The 20,698-nt window shown below is 42.9% G+C and overlaps 3 protein-coding genes across 3 annotated transcripts; 2 read left to right on the forward strand and 1 right to left on the reverse strand.

Annotated features, from left to right (window-relative positions):
* Window positions 1–438: 438 nt before the first annotated feature.
* Window positions 439–5,097, forward strand: LOC306741148 (ankyrin repeat and SOCS box protein 2-like; the record flags this gene model as incomplete). Its single annotated transcript, XM_079223401.1, has 8 exons — window positions 439–560; window positions 2,696–2,865; window positions 3,052–3,207; window positions 3,302–3,547; window positions 3,633–3,804; window positions 3,980–4,580; window positions 4,665–4,818; window positions 4,967–5,097. The coding sequence occupies 8 exons, from the start codon at window positions 439–441 to the stop codon at window positions 5,095–5,097; spliced, it is 1,752 nt and encodes a 583-aa protein (XP_079079527.1).
* A 725-nt stretch (window positions 5,098–5,822) lies between these two features.
* On the reverse strand, window positions 5,823–6,599 carry LOC306748422 (protein FAM181A-like; the record flags this gene model as incomplete). Its single annotated transcript, XM_079231587.1, has 1 exon — window positions 5,823–6,599. The coding sequence occupies one exon, from the start codon at window positions 6,597–6,599 to the stop codon at window positions 5,823–5,825; it is 777 nt and encodes a 258-aa protein (XP_079087713.1).
* Window positions 6,600–11,495: 4,896 nt separating this feature from the next.
* Window positions 11,496–20,657, forward strand: prima1 (proline rich membrane anchor 1; the record flags this gene model as incomplete). The annotated part of the gene is made up of 4 exons (XM_079235442.1): window positions 11,496–11,777; window positions 12,582–12,723; window positions 15,161–15,293; window positions 20,558–20,657. 4 exons carry the CDS (start codon window positions 11,496–11,498, stop codon window positions 20,655–20,657), a joined length of 657 nt encoding a protein of 218 aa, XP_079091568.1.
* Between the last annotated feature and the right edge of the window lie 41 nt (window positions 20,658–20,698).

A 20,698-nucleotide genomic window follows, 5' to 3' on the forward strand; every position in this document is an offset into this window, starting at 1 on the left:
CATTAAGCCTAGTCATAGTTGAACAAATAAATGCTAAATCCAACTTTATGTGTTATTCTTTCCAACTTTCTGCTGCATAACTCTCGGTAACACTACACACGACCTCACCTCAGCGTTGCCTCTGGAGCTGCAGAATCAAGTGGAGTCAAACCCAGTTGAACATGCCCTTAAAAGGCATCTATCCTCATTGCCTGAGCTGCTGCTTTCTGATGTCTCCAAGTGCAGATTTCAGCTCTGTCAAATGAGCTTGGTCTCTAATTCACAGAGTGTGACTGTAGAGTGTGTGTGTGTTTACGCATGTTTTTTTTACATTCCCTGCTATAATTGTTCTGACTCTGTTGGTCTGGATCATCAGGCTCATCTCTGGTTTATGAAGAAGATAGCAGCACTCTGTTTGATGTCTCTGTCCTCAGGCTGGACAACACATCTCTTCCTGTGATGATCACAGTCAGCAGATCCAGGTCTCTTTTCCAGAGACTCAACAACGATATCAAAGACAGGCTGGCTGTCTACTCACTGAGTCTCCACACGTCAGCCAACTCAACCTTAAACGTGCTCAGGTGAGGAAACACAATATTACTTTTAAACTCTCCTTTTTTTAAGAGAAGTGCTATGCACATGAGGTTTCCCTATGCAAATGTCTTATTATAAAACAATCTCTGAGTAATCCCTTTGAAATCTTGAAATCAGTCATTTGATGTGGTTGGTAAAGACATGTGCTTATTTGTTTTAAATGGATCACAACAATGGATCAGCATAATTAGTCTTCAAAATAAAACAACAAAGAACACTATTTTGTATGTGCTGTAATGTTATCTCTGGTTCAAGGGAAGGGAAATAACTTTTTAAATCTCATAAAAACACACTAACTTGTTCCACAGTAACATAATCTGGAAAGGAAATCTGACAAAAAGATTATTATCATTATTATCATCAATTATTTCAGCTAACTTTGAAAATACACACAGAAAGAAAAGTGTATTTAAAAGAAAGACAGCACTGCTCAAATGCTTATTGCCTGCAGGAGACCTGGTCTGTCAATGAAAAAACACTTCCCTCTTGTGGAGAAACTGCAGCACCCTCAAAGTCACATAGTATGTAAATTACAAGCCAGAGGGGCGTCACATTTAAAAAACATGAATATTTATGTAACTGTCCCCAACTGTCGCAAACCATACCTGATGTTTTTTTATAGGAGTTATAGTTTTGCCTGTAAAATTATTCAGCCAAATAATAAAAAAAGGGAAACGATTTGCTTAGTGCCCTTAATAGGACTTATTTTTTGTTATTTCTAGTAGGCATATGAGGTGATACCGAAAGGTAAAAGCTTGAAGATTCAAATAAAGATAGTGCTATACGTATTGTGATAAATACCTGGGGTATATCGTTATTTCATTTTCTCTGGTGTGAAAACATTACTGTTAGTGGCAATCATGTTTCTGAGAATGTTGGGGTTATTACATTCTACAAATACACGCAAATGACATATGCTGGGGTTCAAGGCACGAAGTCATCTCCCAGCAGTGTGCAGCTGAATCAGGTGCTTCTCAGATGGGGGACAGACAATTTGGAAGAGAATAAATTGATGTATAAACACCATTTTAACAGCTTCTCTTCAGTACATTTAATTTACTTCGAATATAATTGATCAATTTGATGAATAAAATGTCAAAAAAAAAGAAGTAAACCAAAAAAAAAGTTGCTTATATAAGGCTCAGTGGGGGAAATCAGACTTGTTATTTCTAAAGTCTTAATTACAACCCTGTCCATTTGATTATAGCAGCTACCTCTTCTCTTAACAACATGAAGGACATAACACATATTCAAATAGCATTCTCTAAGGACATAGAGCAGTACTGCAATGCCTGTGGCATTCAAAAGTGAGTGTCACGTGAATTGCGATGGTTCTTCTGTAGTACTCATTGTTGCCCTGCGCTGTCCTTTCCCTCTTGTAAAGGCCTGTATATCTTTTTTTTATCTGACTATTTTATGTGGGAACTAGTTAATAAAATAAAGTCTGCGTGCAAAGAAAGACATCTTAGGCTGCATTATCTCTAGTGCTGTTAGCCTTATCTCTGGATGTCCGAGTCCCTTGACATATATGGATACACCCGTCAGCCTGCCGCCTGACAATACCGTCCCAAAATAATCTGAGGCTGCACAGCTGAGCCCCGCTCGGCGCTGCACGCTGCTCCGCCGCCACGTTGTGAGAGGCACCGCTGCCGTGAAATCTCTCCTCATCAGGAATGACGAAATTCATCTATTCTGAATACTTATCTCAGTTCCGCAATGCTGGAGGTAAATGTAATAATGTTATGTCGCGACTGCGAGGAGATAGGAGGAGAGGAGACGGTCAGAGCGACGCAGCGTCAGAGCCGGAGTGAGTCTTTTGTTGTTGGAAGCTGTTTGGCACGGGGGCTGCGTGCGTGCGTGCGTGCGTGCGCGTGTGTGTGCGTGTGTGTGTGTGTGTGTGTGTGTGTGTGTGTGTGTGTGTGTGTGTGTGTGTGTGTGTGTTGGGGGTCCTTCTGCTCAACTGAGGTCTTCCTGGTTGTAGAATATAATAGGACATGTTTAATCTTGATTCAATTGGTTGCTCAAAACTACAGCCCTCACACAGTGCTGTTGTCAGTCTAGAGTTACACGTGATTGCTTTTTAGGTGGGAGTCAATTAAAGTGTTCTTTCTCTCCTTTTAAGGGATGTTGAGCCAGTGGTCTTTGCCATCAGGAGAGGGGATGTGGAGGCTGTAATTGATCTGGCAACATCCGCTCCTCTCAGCCTGCTGAAGGAGAACAAAGATGGCTGGATACCTCTGCATGATGCTGCCTTCTGTGGACAGACAGAGTGCTTAAAGATCATACTGAGGGGTATGGCATTGAAAGCGTTATTAAAGGTCGTGCATTTGTTCTGTTTAAATCGCTCAGAGGGACAATATGGGAAAGGAAAAAAAAAGATATATTCAAAGAGGCGTTTTGGTGCTCTGTTTGTACATTCTCAAAATGCTAAATGAGTCACCCAACTGGTTTGTGAGATGTGAATATGTTCTGCACCAGCCCATCCAGGATCGGTAGACAAACGTACCTTGCAGGAGCAGACGGCCCTGCTGCTCGCTGTGTCTTGTGAACACTTGTCATGTGTGAAGTGCCTTCTGGAGACAAGTGCAGACCCCGATATCAGCAGCAAGAACAAAGAAACCCCTTTGTACAAAGGTACAGCAGTGTTGTATACAACATAACCATTCAGGGAAAAAAAAACCTGTATAGATAACTGCATAACAGCCAAATGTCTTGTCTGTTTCTGTAGCTTGTGAGTTGGACAATATGGACATGGTGAGCCTCATTTTGTCCCATGGGGCCACTGTGAACCAGCGGTGTGGTCAGGGGTGGACAGCCCTCCATGAGGCTGTGTCCAGGAACAACACAGAGATCTGTGAGATACTAATCAGAGCCGGGGCTGCCATCAACCCTCCTAATACTTACAGCATCACACCACTCATAGTAGCAGCTCAGCGAGGAGAGATGAGGGCACTCTGCTACCTTATTGGAAAAGGTACTTTTCTGCTAAAAGAATAGGACTCCTTTTCATGTTTCTGACTCCCATTTGAAGGTTATAAAGGAACCATGTTTTTCTGTAGGTGCAGATGTGAACATGCAGACGTGTGATGGGGTCACAGCTCTGCATGAGGCCAGTAAAAATGGCCACAAGGAAAGCATCGCAGTGCTGTTGACTAAGAACGCAGATGCCAACAAACCCACCAACTCAGGATTGCTGCCGTTGCATATTGCTGCCCAATTTGGACACCATGAGTAAGTAACTTGAAAACATTTCTGAAGATGTAACATGTGTATTCAGATAAAGAAATGTAGTTTTAATGTACAATAGAGTAGTTATTACGAATAAGGCCATGACAAGAGTTTTAGAAACGGCTTTGTATTTGTTTTCTTCATGTATTTTTGTTATTTTCCCTCACTCTGTGTGCAGGATCGTGTCCCTGCTGGTCTCAGTGACAAGTCGTGCCAGGCTCCGCCACAGTTGTATCAGCCCCCTCCACCTGGCAGCAGAGCACAACAGACACACTGTGGCAGCTGTGCTACTCAAGACAGGTGCAGACGTAAACGCCTCACTGGCCGACAGTCACTCCATCCAGTACGCTGATCGACGAGCAACTGCTCTCTACTTTGCAATTGCCAACGGCAGCACCAAGACAGCAGAGGTGTTACTGAACGCTGGCGCTAATCTTACTCTGGACCCAGTCAGTCCTCTGCTGATGGCGGTACGGCAGGGCTGTGTCAGCACTGTGTCCTTACTGCTGGAGAGAGAGGCCAACGTCCACGCCAGAATACCCTCTTACGCCACCACGTTCCCCGCTGTTGTTGCCCTTTGCATGAATAATTTGCTTTTACTCAAGTGTCTTTTGGACAATGGCTGTGATGCCCTCTCCTGTTTTACCTGTACATACGGCTGTGCCCCTCACCCAACATCAGGAGGATCCCACATAACAACAGTTAGCAGCAATGGAATTTTGCCGAATGACAATATGCTTCCTTTAAACTGCAGCGAGCCATCAGAAAGAGCAACACAGGTGTGGGAAAAAAGGCAAAAACTATGTCAGAGATTTTACAATAACGGAAATGTTCTTTCTAAATTTTGTTTTTTCCCTTTTCAGTTCTGTGAGTGGATCTCAACATCCGTGATGTGTAAATGGGCGGGACCGATCATAGACTTGCTGCTGGAGCATGTTGGTCATGTTCAGCTTTGCAGCAAGCTCACTGAACTGCTGGACAGCCGAGAAGAATGGCTCACTGTTAAGAGGAAGTCATGTAAGCATCTGACAAAACCGTATCATCCTGACATGCAAACGTGTCTCTTTCTGTCTTCCACTTCCTCATACATGCATACAACGCAAATGTGGTCTGCAATCATTCAAGCGACCATCCTCTTGATCTGTTCTCTCTGTCCTGTCCACAGCGTCACCTCGTCCACTGCTGCACCTTTGCAGATTTAGGATTCGGACCCAAATGGGGAGACACAGACTGAAATCTCTCACAAGCCTACCTCTGCCAGACAGACTGATCAGATATCTGAGCCTGGCTGACTGACTTTAATCTGAACTTCAAGCAATATAGGCATCATAGATGTGACTAAATTTATCCATTTGTGTTTCTTTTTTAAGATGCATAGAATGTCTTTTATTTGTAGATGCAATTATGTGTAAAATATCTATTTATAACAAATGTAAAACGTTGCAATAAGTTTCTTTAATCTGTCTGTCAGAGTGTTTTGTAGTGTACAGAAACGCTCAATGAAAGCAAAAATAATCTAATGCCCAAAGGAGTTCTCGAAGGAAGTTGAATCATTTATTTAAAAATAAACGTCACGGTTTCAAATGTGCCTATCTATCATACATTACTTTGACAAAGGAAAAAAGGATTCTATGTCCCACATTCTATTCTCATAGTTGAAAGACAAAACTAAAACAGGATGTTCTCATTCATTTGCATGCCTTTTGGTGGTTGGAGAAAAAAAAGAGCAGTCATCCTCTTCAGAAACCTAAAAGTAGAAACCTTTCAACTTACTGTCACTTTTCAGATACTTGGAAAGGCATCAGACTGGCATGGAAGTACACATGAAGACGTTATTCTGCAAGTGCAACTTAGTCCTTTAGAATTAAACAATAAAAATAGATTAAGCTTCCAATAAGTGCTTGAGGAAGTGTCTTGTGTACAAATCTTGAAAGATGAAGAGTTGGCTTTGTAGAACGCCACATGAACATAATTAGTCCTATTTACACATTTTCTGTGTGACTGCTCCATTAGTAGGGTAATTAAATGAATCCAAACACACTGAAGATTGGTGACTGGATGGTGGGTTTGGTCGGTATGGGTTTGACCACCACGTGTGTGTGGAGTTTCTGTCCATAAGGATGCTCAGGTCTCTCTGTCTCTGCTGCTTTACTCCACAGTCCCAGCGGCGGATGTGGGACAACAATGTGACTGTGGAGGACCTGGTGTCCGTGGTACTGGAAGGGACAGCAGCCGCACACATTCACACAGTGGTGAGAGGTCAGGTCCAATTTCAGCGTCTCTTTATCCGCAGAGCTGCGCCGACTGGACGTCGACAGAGCGGCCTTTGTATCATCCTTATCGTAACTCCTTTTCCGCTTTTCATTTTCACTGCCCTCAGAAGTGCCGGCATGGTTCCTTTTTATTCCCAAATGTGAGTGCTCCCTCTTAGTTGGGGTCAACTTAGGTTCCTCCCAAAATGATGCTGGTAGTTGACGTTTCCTCATAGGCACCTGCTTAACGGCGCTCCCCACGTTCTCCGCACATTGCGCATCCGAAGCGGCCTTCTCTGTGACCTTCACACTCTGGCGGACAGTCCCCACCGGTTTGGCGCACCCATACTCAGCAGACCTGTGCGTGTGGCATCTCGGGACTCTGGAGTACTTCTGAGAGAATCGCTTCAGTTGTTTCTGCAGATATTTCCTGTGGTCCACGGAGCGTCTGCACGGAGCTGACTTGTCCAAGGCCGCTTTGATGTCGCTGGATGCCAAATTGACAAAATTTAGCAACGTCTTGACTTCACTGTCTGCGTTCGCCATGTTTGCAAAGACTTTGATCAAATCAGTCCATGTTGGAGCTTGTAGTCCACCATCAAGACCTAAAGGGAAATCAGAAAAAAACTATTTAGGATTTGCGTAATTACACATTTCTCTTTTAAAAGAATTCTGCAACCGAGCTTGAAACTGAATGTGATGGATCTCAGTTGATGTTTGTTCTGAGTAATAATAACCCTTTACTCACCACTGCTGGATGCTCCAGACTCACTCGAAGACACAGTCCAAGCACAGACTTCTCTCCAGGCTGAGCACTTCAACAAGTTGAATGAATATAAACTCCTTGTAGTTGTGGTGCTTTCCTTGAACCAATCAGCGACCCCAGGCCCCTCACAATGCACCCAATCAGCCTCCAAGCGCCCTGGTATCAAATTCTTCACCATTGCAAATTGTTGTCATGGAGACCTTGAAAAAAGCCGCTGAGGGGATGCGATATTTCTCCTGCACGGTGATTTCCGCTCGTTGGCCAAACATCTCCTAAAAGCCAGAGTGTGCATGAACAAAAATGAGCGCAAGTTTTGCTGAAATAGGCATGCATTCCAACTTTATTCTGGAGCGGTTAGAGTTGAGTCTTAAACATAGATACCCCACATACCCTCCCCAAGGGTGATGTCAGCTGTAGGATTTGGTGAGGGGGGGGGATCTAAAGAGTGCATAACCATGGAAAGGGGCTTGAACGCTCAAGAATCTTGTCTTTCTGTTTGCCCCCTCAATCGAGCGACACAAAGGCTGAATTACTCATTCAAACCTCGCGGGACAAAGGGAAAGGAGCTGGATAGCACTCCTGCATTTGTAGTCAAACATTTAGAGACTTAAATCGAGTCGTCATGAAGGAGAAAGAGTCGGACAAAGCCCATAGAATTGCCATCAGCAAACATTTTCCTGTGTCATATTATGGGGTCTCCATGGCTCCCTCTGGCCCGTGGACAATAGCACAAGTTTGCACACTCGAATACTGTCACCCTGCCAACGGCAACAAGGGCCCAAAACAGGACAATCCCCAGAGAAAGCATGGGCTCCGCGGGGAAGGTTGCAATGGAGGAGGAAAAGGGGACTTGTGAAATGCTAATTGCGCTTCATCCCCTTATTGAAGTGAAAACAGAGTACCTATCGTTCCATTAAACCGCAGCAGCAGTGGAATGAGATGTGAAGAAACTGTTTGTCTGGTAAGTAACACCTCATGCTTGTGCACTAGAGTACCCTGAAAGCATTATCTGAACCACTCCAGCACCAAGACAGATCATTTTTGAAAACATGCTGCAGTCTACATCGAGGCTACAGGCCATTTATTCTGAGGGAGCTGCAGCCAGAATGATTGATTGCCTCATTCACTCAGTTTGGGGTTGTCTGAGGAGAGCTCTGCAGGTCTATATGTGCTCTGACTGGTCTATCTTTTTAGGCAGTGCATCCCTCTTGTTCTGGAGAGGCAATGGGACCCTATTGTCCTCCTCTGTTCTTCTTCCCTTCACCTCTCTGTTCATCTGAAAAGGCCAATTAACAATGGGGCTCCCCTCCCATGGCCTGTCACCCCACTCCTGGGCTTTTGAAGTGAGGAAGAAAGAGAAAGAGGAAGCATAGTGGCATCCACAAATACCACAATGTGACACAGTCCCTGTGCCAAGACAGGTGCACGAAATGTTTGTTGAGTATTTGAAATACTTATAAATAGGATTGAGATGATTTATGGGACTGAAAATGGGACTGGGAATAATTTAAAACACTGAGCCAAATGACAATATTCAGTAATGTATTTACACCGTTACACTTGAATCCAACTGTATAGGGCCATGTGAGTCTGAAACCAACATAACATACAAGTTAAAGTGTCACTTTAACGGGTGCATGAGCACCCAAGATATGCTTTACTTGCATATCTTGGGAGCACATGCAAACTGCCACTGAGAAAAGGTTGCAGTCAGAGTGTTTGGGGTCTCCAATGATACACTTGTGTTTTCTCTTTTACTTTTGTAAATACATACTTGAATTGTGAGAAAGTGACAAAAATATCTATGCCGATATAAAATAAGTACAGATGAGTTTACAAGAAATAGAAAACTTGAGAATAAAAAAAATTCAGCGATGCAAAATGTCCAACTTCTGACAAAAGTGCACTTTTTGTCCTTTTCACTGCTTCCTGTATCGTGCCGAAATCCTATGTGTTACCAGACTTTCCCACTAGATGGCAATCTACCTCCATAATGACACAGCCAAGCTGGGCTGATACAATAAAGGAGAAACACACATATAGTAAAAAATAAATGCAGTGGAGTTAATTTGCTCTGAACATTATTACTCCTTAAATGACAATGGGTATTCAAATCTCTTTTTGTTTGTTGCAAGTAATATGTCTGTGCTATGTTTGTCCTGCAGAGATGCTTATTAAGTATTGCAGCAAGAATAATAACAGTGAAAGATCACAGTAATTGTATAAAGGGGTTTTCTTATCTGAGTTTAAAAGGGCAGTGATGTATGTTGTGGCAGATTGCTGCTAGATGGAAGGCAGTGAGGCAGCAGGAAGGAACCAGGAGGATGTAGTTCTTTCCTCTTGTCAGATAATCGATAGTGGGACAGACTGTATAGGAGAGGATGGACGAGCTGAACCGCCAGCCACACTATACGCCAAATCCAGACTTGCCCTATACTTCAAAAACTCTGTAAAATCCCTGCATTGTCTGCACAAATGCAGTTCAGCAGCAGATGTGGATTTTCCACTCTAAAAGTCATCTGCAGCTCTTGTGCATTAGCTCACCCCATTACTGTCGGTGAAGAGCTTTTTGATAGGCAAGAGATGTGATAAATGTTCAGCTGACCAAAAGGCTGTACGGCTAGATGCTGAATCCATTGATCTCAAACCAAAGTTGTTTAGTTGGCTTTGATGCTGATTGTGTTATTTGGAATATGCAGACTGTGACACAATTGGCTGTCACTTCTGTTATTTAAACCACAAGCAATGCTTTACAACAGAAGTAATGTGAGTAAAGCAATTGATTGTGGATTCATGAAACACAAGTAGCAATGAAAAGGACATACAGGCATGATGGTGTACTGAGCAGAGAAACCTGCAAACAACGCCTCGGCAAGACAAAGGATTTTTAACAGTTTAAGGGACAGTGCTGCGGCAGCAACAAAGATCCCTGTAGTGAATACTGAAGGAAAAGTATTTAAATGGTGTTGGGCTGCAACTCACCATTCTTTTCAGAATTGATAAACGTCTCTAAAATGTCAGGGAGTAGTGAAAGAAAATCACAATTTCCTTAATCCAACAGTCCAAAACCCAAATATATTCAAATTACTATTATATAAGACAACAATTCTCCCATTTGAACAATTATACAAACATGTACTGATTCATTTTCTGCAATTCCCTTATCAACAATTGCTCTAGAATTGTGATCAATAAAGTAACCCATTGTCAGCAGTATAGTAGTTAGTGCAAGGACTTTTTTTTTATAAAAGTGATGTAAAATAACATGGTGTCTTTAAATATTTATTTAAAACACTATTCTTCTTTATTGCGTCGTTTATAAATTACACTAAGATGAGCAGCAAGGTTTAATTCCCACTGTCAGTTATCTGTTAAAGTATATTCAGTAAACTGTGAATCTCACGTTGTCTCTCTGGTACCATGCACATGGCTAGGGGCTGTGGGGTAATTTTATAACTGTGCCTTGTGAAGACCACCAACAATATTATGCAACTCTGCTCTAAAAAAAACTATACAGCTTATTTGCACTCTGGCCTATAGCATCACCTCTTATAAAACATATATCAATATGGTGGGGAAAAAAAGTAATACAAAAAAAGATGCTCGGTAAAAAAATAAATAAACATCTAATAAATATCTTAAAGATGTCTTTGCAGTTGCGCGTTAGCAGTAAATGCCAGGTTACATCAGTATTGTTTAGCCTATCTCAGCCTACTTTAGGGAACTGGACCACAGAGTGCTCGAGCAGGCACACAGCACATCAAACATGGGTACGGCAGTGTTTTCAGTAGGTAGGCGTCTCGCACTCTCTCTCTCTCTCTCTCTCTCTCTCTCTCTCTCTCTCTCTCTCTCTCTCTCTCTCTCTCTCTCTCTCCACTTCACTTTAATTCGCTCTAGTACGCGTCATCCTTACGGACTCGCCTCCACACATTGAGAGCTATACTTTCTGCTTGGACCACTATTAAAAAAACACACACACACACACACACACAAATATAAACAAACAAAAGAAAAACACAAACAAACAGCAGCTGACATTAACGACGACTACGTTACCACCTTCCTTCCCTCTGTGTGTGTGTGTGTGTGTGTGTGTGTGTGTGTGTGTGTGTGTGTGTGTGTGTGTGTGTGTGTGTGTGTGTGTGTGTGTGTGGGTGTGTGTGTGTGTGTGTTTTAAAAGGGGGGTGGGGGGACTTTTGAGAAGCGGAGGGTGAATTTGTTTGAGCACACGCTGTCAGGATGAGCTGATGTGAGCGCTGCATCAAGTGCGCGGTGGTGATGCTCCCGTATAAAACAGCCCGCTGTATTTTGGCACAGAGGGGGATGCATCAGTTTAACCCTCGGCTCTGCCCTCCGGACTCGCCCATACAGTATTCAGCCTAGATAACTTGAAGGGATGTGTGCTCCTTTTGTGAGGAATCCTGCCGCACGATATTACTGAGGATCTCTCTCTCTGTTCGTTTATTTTTTTTCTTCAACTTCGATGGCTTGAGTGGAACATTTGCACTCATGCTTGCAGCCGAGGAGGGATGTAAGGTACGGGCCATCCACCGCCCTCACATTGCACGGAGTACCGGCGTGATTCAGGTCGCTATCTGAGTGCCAATAAGAAAAAAACTACTTTCGAGATGTGAATTTTCGAGATTTGCTACTCATTCCACCGGCTCGCCTGTCCTATGCTATCGATAACGGGATTTCAAGAGGAACATGATTGTGGCATAAACTATTTCTGGAGACGCTTGTCACAGATATCGCCGCTGAACTGGACAGGGTGGATGGTTATTTCCCAAACAGTTCAAGCGTATGTATACTGCATTCGTTTGTTGGAATCGCTGCCTAGTATCTTCGAGAACAGCGCAAGAGGAATGCTGGTCCAAGATCTAATGCCATTTACTTTAAGTTTTTGGCCTTTTTTCTTCGGTCATTGCCTTCTCTCACTGTTTTTACTCTCATGCCAGGTAAGGATCGTGTTCATGCGCGCCACTTGTCAATTTACGCATGAGAAGATGTTACACTAATGTAAGAGGAGTCTGATCTGCTGAAGGATAAAAACTGTGCAACTGTTTTCAAGTAACTTATGCACTTATGTTACAATTAATATGCAAAGCATTGCGTGTGTGTTTGCACAAGATGTTGGGATCACAAGCAGTGTTTAAGAAATACTGACTGGCATGCATATGTAGAGTTTTAAGTAAGGCATGAGAAATATAGCTACACACACACACAGACACTCAGCTCTCTTGTAGTGGTAGCATGGAGTGGCCAACTGTGTTTTTATGGTTATCCCACCAGGATCCCTGCAGCAGGCATATGTTAGTGATGAGTATGCTAACCTCTGCCCCGTGCTGCTGCCTACAGATAGTGGTGAGCTGATGTTCACACGCACGCAGTGTTGCCAGGGTTCATGTGTAATGTGATCTGCTTGAGTTTCCAAGTCTACCCACGCACACTCCTCGGGGCAGCCTGCTGCCCACTCTGTTGGTGGGTGGTTTCTTACAGGGAAGCGTTCTGCAGCCATAGACGTGATACTATTCTGCATGTACTACATACACAGCAGCCCCGGTGACAACAACACTGTAGCTGTGATTACGAAAAGAATGCTGAGAGGATATCCACAGTGCTGCTAACCAAGAGGCTGCTGAGTGTTCAAGCATCTCCATTTGTGCTGCACAGTGTTGTGCTGATGGCACTCGTGAGTAATGCACTGAAGGACAGCGCCTCAGTCATTTCAATGTCTCTCCTTCTCTCTCCGTCACCATAAGGGAGAACTCCAGAGGTCATGCTCACAGACTGTGGCGGAAAAAGTTAGTGAACAGTGCCAGCTGGCATGCCACTGTAGAAGATATCCTCCCCTTCCTCCTCCACCGCCTCCACCGCCTCCCCCACGGCTACTGGGCACCACAGGTAAGCTCACACTCCCAGTTTTCTCACCTGTCTCGCTACAAGTCTGTCTGTCTCACTCTCTCAGTTTGCTCTCGCTCCACAGTTGGATCTCATTCCTAGCCAAACGCAGGTGTCAAGCAACTGGCTAGTCTGAAGAAACTGTTTTGACGTGGAGTGTTTCCTTTTATGCTCAAAAGAAAATGTACTATCAACCCCCTGAGATTACTGTGTGAGCGGCCGTGCATGGGCAATGTTTTTGCAAGTGTGCCTCTGTGTGTGTGATAGAGCCAGCAGGATGTTGACAGCTGAACACAGGACTAATTTATGCCGAGTCTGACCTTGGGGAGTACCCAGCTGCTTGTGAAATCCATGCCTGCTGGGCTGCCAAGCTCAATGGTTCAGTGGTAGGGTTTCCCCCGGAGGACCCCTGATTAAAACACAGATGAGTTAATTAAATTAGCTTTAATTTGAGAGAGATAAGAAGCTAATGAACCAGCCCTGTAGTTTTAGCTTCGTTTTGAAGTTGAGCTGGCGGCAATTAGGTTGTGTGTGTAAGTGTTTTGTGTGTTAGTACTTGTCTACAACAAGCATGTCTATCTGTGAAGATCTGCTGCCTTTTTCCTCCGACACTCCCTCTGAGATGGTAAATCCATTGACAGATAGGCAAACATATTTCACCAGCCTGCTCACTGAAAGTTGCTATGATTTGTCTGTAGTCTCATGCACCTTAATGAACAGTGCACTGAAATATGGGACAAGCTTTCTGATGATGCAGCTGTTCTGAGCTATTACTGTGACCCTTTAGAATTACTCACCCTGAGCCCTTAATGTTATGAGTATGGAAGAGCACTAAATCATCAGAGTCTCAACAGGCAGCAGTGTAAAGGTGTTAATCAATCACTTCCAATGATTCATTTATGTCTGGTCAATTTAAATGGACTTTATTTCCCCCCGAACACACTGTGTGAGTTACCTATCGAGAGTTATTCTGTAAATGTTGGGCACTGCATGAGTGCTGTCAGGACCATCTGACTGTAAGCTATGGTGGGGGTTTGAATGCCCAATTACAGCCAACGCACGAGTGGAGTTCTGAACTCATCCATAAACAGTAGTGTGTCACGATAAACATGATAAGCAGGCCAATTTTTATTCCTTTTCAACTTTACACAGAAATGTTTGCAGAGGGTGGAGACACGATGAATAATTCATTTCAAGGAAGTTTTTTTCTTCAGTTCTCAATTTAATCCATACAGGCGCATAATTATCTTCATATTCCTTCAGTAGCCCAATTTGCAAAACGATTAGAGCTGAAATTTTGCTTTAAACTGTAGTCTATAAAATGCAATGAATATGCATAGCAAACATGAAAAACTGGGACAATGACTGAGATCTTATCTATCTGCTAAAAGTATATACAAAAAAGGGAGAAAATTGGCACTGTTAAGTAAGTCTGTATGTGCTAAAAATGGTTTCCGAAGTCTTTCAAAGGAGTGTGCTTCACCACAATGAAGTAGATCCTTACCACTGACTGAATTAAATCCTACAGCCGTTGACAAAACGCAGGATTAAAATGGAACTTTTGCTGAGAGGAGCTTTTAAATTCATAGTGACTTATGACGTGGTCTGCTGTACCGGGGAGAGCCGTGTCTTGTTATTTGCTCCGTAGAAATGTGCTGTGTTGGAAAATAGTCCACAGCATTACTAAGGAGTATTTGTTGCTATGGTGTAAACCCTTCCGCTCATTCATAACAGAATAACTGTAAATGCAGGAGCTTTGAGTTTGTTATGATAGATACAGCCCAGTGTATTTTCTCAGGGACACACAACTGGAACAAACTGGCATTCATAGATAGATAGATAGATAGATAGATAGATAGATAGATAGATAGATAGATAGATAGATAGATAGATAGATAGATATGCACATTACTAAATTGATTAATAGATGGTAGTACAGTTTCAAAAGCTGCAGAAAGAGAAGGGAGAAGTTGTGCATTACAGACACACACATTGCACACAATGTTATACAACATTCCAGGTGAGTGGTCTTACACCACAAATCTAATGTGGAAAGAGCAGGAGGTTCCTGCAACAGTGATTGTTGTGGACAAGAGTGCTGGTGTAAGGAAGGCTGATGGGATCTTAAATGATTCATTGTGTCGGGTTGGATATCTTTGAACGTTGAACCTAAGACCTACAGAACAGGCGAGGACACAGCTACTCCCCAACTCAGAACAGGGAAGAAATTAACTTTCATGTTGATGTTTTATCATATCATATGATATGATACAATCACTGAGGAACTAATAGCTCAAGTTAGTTCTGTGTCCAAAGAGACAAGCACTGTAATCAAAGCAAAAATGAAATGTGATTTATTTTTTTAAATACGTTCTTCTCATTCTCTACTTCTGTATCCAAATCTTTTTCCTCCTGTTCCCTCTTCTCTTCTTTTTCTAAGTGGCAGAGCCCAAGGTGCCCTTGTTGAGGCCCTGGTGGATGGAGATGGACATCGTAGTGCTTGGAACGGTGGGCTGTGCCTCAGTTGTCTTCCTGCTCTCAGCCATCATCATCTGCTACAAGGCCATCAAGAGGTTGGATGTCACTTTACTCTTTTTTTGTTCTTGTAGTATTCCAGTTAGATCGTATTGGCACGTATCTCAAATATTCTTAAGTGATGACACATTGAAATAGGAACTGTCACAGACAGGCTGCTCAACATGTCATGTGTAATTTGACCCATAATAGACTGTACTGTCTCTCCTGCCTTTGTGTGGGAAACAACGATGACCCTGTCATCACCCTGCTGGGTCACACTGAGGTCAGAGGTTAAATAATGGGATGGGTTGTAAATGTCACTGGAAATAATCCACTACACTGAGTCACCAAGAAACTGTAACAAAAAAATACAATACAACGATACAATGCTGTGTTGATTTTAATTTGCATAAGTGTCTCAAGCTTCCTAAAACGGCAGCTGGATTCATGAAAGTGAAAACAAGAGGCGAGCAGAGGATTCCCAAGACGCCGCCGTTGCTGCGGGAACTGTTTCCCCCATTTGGCTTATTAGAGAAAAGGCTGCGTGAGGTTTTAGCCTGCAGCACAAGCCAGACCCAATTCTCTGTGTGACATTCAGGCAGCACGGTGTCACACATGCACTCTGACATCCATGTTAATGTTCGTCGGCATTTAACAAACACACACATGTGCATCGTGCAAAGCAGCACACGGAGGAGATGACTTGTGTGCACCCATCCAGATAACTCACAGCATCTTTACATACATAGATACATCATCTTGGCATATTTACACACTCTATAAAATATGGCATAAACATTGACTCTCACACAGCCATGAGAGAACAGCCACCGATGTGTGTTAAATCAGGGAGCTACTTCTATGTTTTATTTATGAGTATTTAAATTGATGTAGTATAACACCTTATTATATTTATGGAATTACATTAAACCTGCATGCCAGACATGGCTTTCCTCAGCAGAACTCTATTTCCCCTTTCTTTAAACAACAAATAGGCAAAGTCAGGCAGTGGAAGTAATGGGTGGTTGGCTCAGGAATTCATTATGGCAATTCTCCAGCCCCCTGTGTCGCCAAGGGGCACCTTTTTTTAATGCAGCAGTGGTAAGAAAGTGGTGTTGCAATATGGGCTCTAGCCTTAAACCCAAGTCATTATTTATGAATTAATTTGCGCAGTCATTCAGTCGCAGGCCACATCTTTTATACATGCAAGCGGGTCGTGTCCTGAAGCTCTGTGGGCTCTAGACTGCAGACTTTGTGCCACGCCAAGCTGCCCTCCACTCTCAATGAGAAGGGAAAAATACACACGTCCAGCCAGACTGGCCTCATTAGACATTCATCAGTCACAAGCCAATAGGAGAGCCGTCCAGGGGAAAAATGTAATTCCTTAGCATTTATCACAGCTGCGCTAATCATCCATCGCTCCTGAGTGGAAGGTTGAGGAAACGACACATCGAAACAGAAAACATGTTATGTACGAAAGCAAGCAAAGGCAGTAATTGAGCGTCTTAGTCAATAACAGTGTGAGACAGGGTTTGTCAGTGAGAATAACACAGCCAGTTATATATAGCCCTTCCAGCCCCTCAGTGCTCCGGGCTTTCCCAATGAAAATCAGCTGGCCGAGGGCCAAGGCCTGAGCACCACAGACAGCAGAGGAGCTTGCTCTGCGGGTCCCAGCCCTCCTGGCCTTTTGTTATTTTTTATAATCTTTGTCTGCCAGTCATGTGTCAGAAGCAAAGGCGCTGGAAAGGAAAAACACTTCCATACAATTGTATTCAGAGTCCACAGCACCAGGGAGGCTGGTGTGTGCAAGCATAGAGAAGAGGATTCAGACACACGCTGCGTTTCAGTGTTGCTGTGCCATCCGAAGCAAAAGACATGATGCTGCAGTCCAGGCTGTCAGCCATCCAAGAAGCCAAAACAAACAAAACTCGAACCAACTGACTAATGAAGCTAGATGCTTTTCCCAATCACTTACCGCTCTGGGAGGCTCGTCCAAAGACAGATAATACATCACAGCTGCTCCTGTCCAAGGACATAAAGTATATCCAAAATGCTCAACCAGAGATACAATAATAAAAGGAAACTACTTGTCAGGCACAGTGGTTTAAAATCCAATATTTACTAATACATAATTAATCTCTGTTTTATTTTCAAAATGACTATACCAGCACCATCAAAACCAGTGACAGCTTTTTACAGTCTGTTTTTTAATGTGTTTTCTTTGAACCATAGCATGTTACTCTAATTTCCAGATGGCTGGAGTAATTGTAAACAGCTCAACACATGTCCCAATTTCACCATGATCCATTCCCCAAACTTCAAACAGGAATGTGCGCTGTGATTGCACAGCTTTGATATGAAATATTCATCTAACCTGTGAAATGTTGTGTTGCCACCTGCCATGTGTCAACAGCATGGCATCTATAATTGAAGGCCTGGGTAGAGGTCGGTTTGAGTCCCCATTGCTCTGCCCTGTGAGGTGGCCCAAAGCAACATGGTCAGTCTGAGCAGAGCTTACATCCTGGGAGAAATAAACAGGGCCAAAGTGCCTTCCAGCAGGCTGTATATCACCAGTGTCAGACGGCCTTTTTTCAACATCTGTCAAAAAAATTCCAAATAAAAATAATTAGTTAGCTGCAAGATTGTTGCATAACGCTAAACGAAATCAACCCCACTGACTTTTTGTTCCAAGTAGAAGAATTCCCAGACTGTCTGTAAACTCTACCGTCTGTCTCTTGGAGAATACTTTGGTCTATCCCAACTCCCCTAGCTGCAGCTGTATCAGCCAATCTTCTCCCCCGCGGCACAATGTGTTTCCACCCTGGGGCTAGACAGTTTCTATTCTGAGGCTTTTCCTGGGTCCCACAAGGGACACAGCAAGCCGAATCTGTCCTACATGGCTGGCATGGATCCCTGGTGTCCTGAGACGTATGACCCCTCCCAGCTGACAGAGTCCCACAGGAAGTCTGAGTCATTGCCTCACGTTTTGTTTACAACTTTGTTCAAGAGCCACAAGCTTGCATCCCCAAAACAATCCCAACAACTATAGACTGAATGCAATGTATGATGTTCACAAAAGATATGTGGTTCATTGTTTGTTGTTCAAGAGTTATTCATAATCAGCTTACAAATATAAAAACAAATATCATAATCAATCTGATACTTTATAATAGGTAAGGAAGCTCAATGTACAAAGTTAAGCATCAGATACAAGTTAGAGTAAGAGTTTTTATTATTTAAATAACCTTTATTATTTTTGATAACTTTATAACAAGACTACTACAGACATGCTAGCAGCTCTGTGAGGCCTTACTTAGACACAACGGTGCTTTTAGCTAACGCTAACGTCGGTATGCTAGCATGCATGGAATCAGCCAGTATGGAGTCATCCTCTGGGGATCATGCATGTGTGCAAAGTTTTATCCGTTGTTGATGTATTTTAGTCTGGACAAAAGTTGCTGATTGGCAGACAGATTGAAAAATGCCATTCTTAGAGTTATGTTGCTACCATAACTAAAACTGACAGAGGAGGCATATTGAGAGTGTTTATTATGTAGACCCCATTGTGATGTATTTTTTAGTCGAGAGCTGAAGACTCGGAGAGGGACATTTTTGACAGATGAAAGTATCTGGAACCCAGGAGGTGGAGGGGTGGAGGTGGTTCATGGCGCTGAAATGACAGCTGAAAAACAGCCAAGACAGGAATCGTTTTAATACCTGACAGCAACCAGATGGTTGAATAACAGGTGTGGCAGAATCAGATTGACTAATGTTTAAGGGAGCAACGGAAAAAGAAAGTAGACAAATTGAGTTGACAGCCGGGGAAATGAGCAAATTGAGCATATGCATGAAAAATACACAATCAATCGTATTATATATTTGAGGAAATGTCACTAAAACACATTTTACATAACAGAAATTGAAAGACTTCAGCTGTCCTTCTTTATTTTACAGTCTCAGTGTAAGACGGTTTGTGAATACACATGGGGGCAAGAACTTTAATGCAATCCAAAGTGTGAAGCACAATAAATGCTACAATTATGAAGCACATGATGCATGGTGCATTTTTACTGAGATCTCGTCAAAGGTATTGACCCAACTCAGAGGTAAAGTTTTGAGTCCATGCATATAATAACAGAAAGAATATAACTTAATATATGGGCACAATGGCATATGTTGAAATGTAGTGAACAGAAGCACAAGTGTCAAAGAGTACTAACTCAGTAATTTCAGTTACACATATGTCCAAAGTTAGTGAACATAAGCTGCCATACGCTACTGCTCATATTAGACCAGAAAGTGCTGAAGCAGCAAAACATGTGAGTGTATTGAATTGAGCAACAACTCATTTTATTGTTTTCTGTCTATTCAACTTTTCATTTGAGAGAGAAAGATTGTGTGTGTGTGTGTGTGTGTGTTTTTTTTTTTTTTAAAGTAACATAATCTCTCTAAATATTTTCAACTTAAAAAACCTAGTTTTTCTTGCAGGGTTATTAGATTAGATTGCATGAGGTTGAATATGAGCTCATTTCACCCTGTAAGGATTCCCTCGCTGCACGATGCCCGACAAGGGAAAAAGACTGGACTGGGAATGACTGTGTGTCAAAGTTGGACCGGCCAGCCAGGGCTTTCAGATGAGAGAAGCGGAGAGGAGACTCTGAGCTAAGATGTCGCTCAAGGGTCCTCTGTGGCAATGAAGGCATAGTACAGTGTTGAGTGGAACAATGACTGTACTAACTGTATTCAGATCTGTCTCCGAGTTACATAAGCCCAAGGAGAGAGCAGCTGAGGGGGTCGGTGCAGAAGCCACAGTACACTGGACAAATATAATAACCACAAAGGCACCGAGGAGTGCATGAAAAGGGCTGCATTGAATGATACTGCTCTTCACAGGCCAGTAGCAGCAAGGGGATCATGTGTTGCGGCTTTATTTTGCACCAGAACGTCCTCATAGAAAGGACAGAGTACTACAGCGCAAACCAGTGTTGAGAGGAGGTTATGTATTGATGGTATTCCAACGGGTTTTTTTGACAGCCACACACATACTCATTACTTAGAGGAAAGATTGTGTTTGCCAGTCAGACTAGGTAATTGCCTTATCCCTCGTGTTGTGTTTTTTTTTCCCCGTCTTCTTGCAAAAGTGACCTTTGAACATTGAACTTATTAGAAAGGATCACTGAGACCAGCGTGTCCATCCAGAGCATCCCAATAAATCAAATCAGCCTAAAGGTTAACAGTCGAGAAACTCTGTTTAATGAGGACAAATGTAACTATCTTGTCAAGGAATTTTACTTTACCTTATGAAAATGTTTATTCGCAGGAAACCACTACGAAAAGAAGAGAACGGGACAAGTCGTGGGGAATATGCCATGAGTATCCGTAACAAGAAGGCCATGGGTACGAACAACACTGTGGTATAGACTGTCTCCTGGTGGACGCAGGAAGTGACATCATCATACCA

This window comes from Taurulus bubalis (genome assembly GCF_910589615.1).
Source record: "Taurulus bubalis genome assembly, chromosome: 1".
Taxonomy (NCBI): domain Eukaryota; kingdom Metazoa; phylum Chordata; class Actinopteri; order Perciformes; family Cottidae; genus Taurulus; species Taurulus bubalis.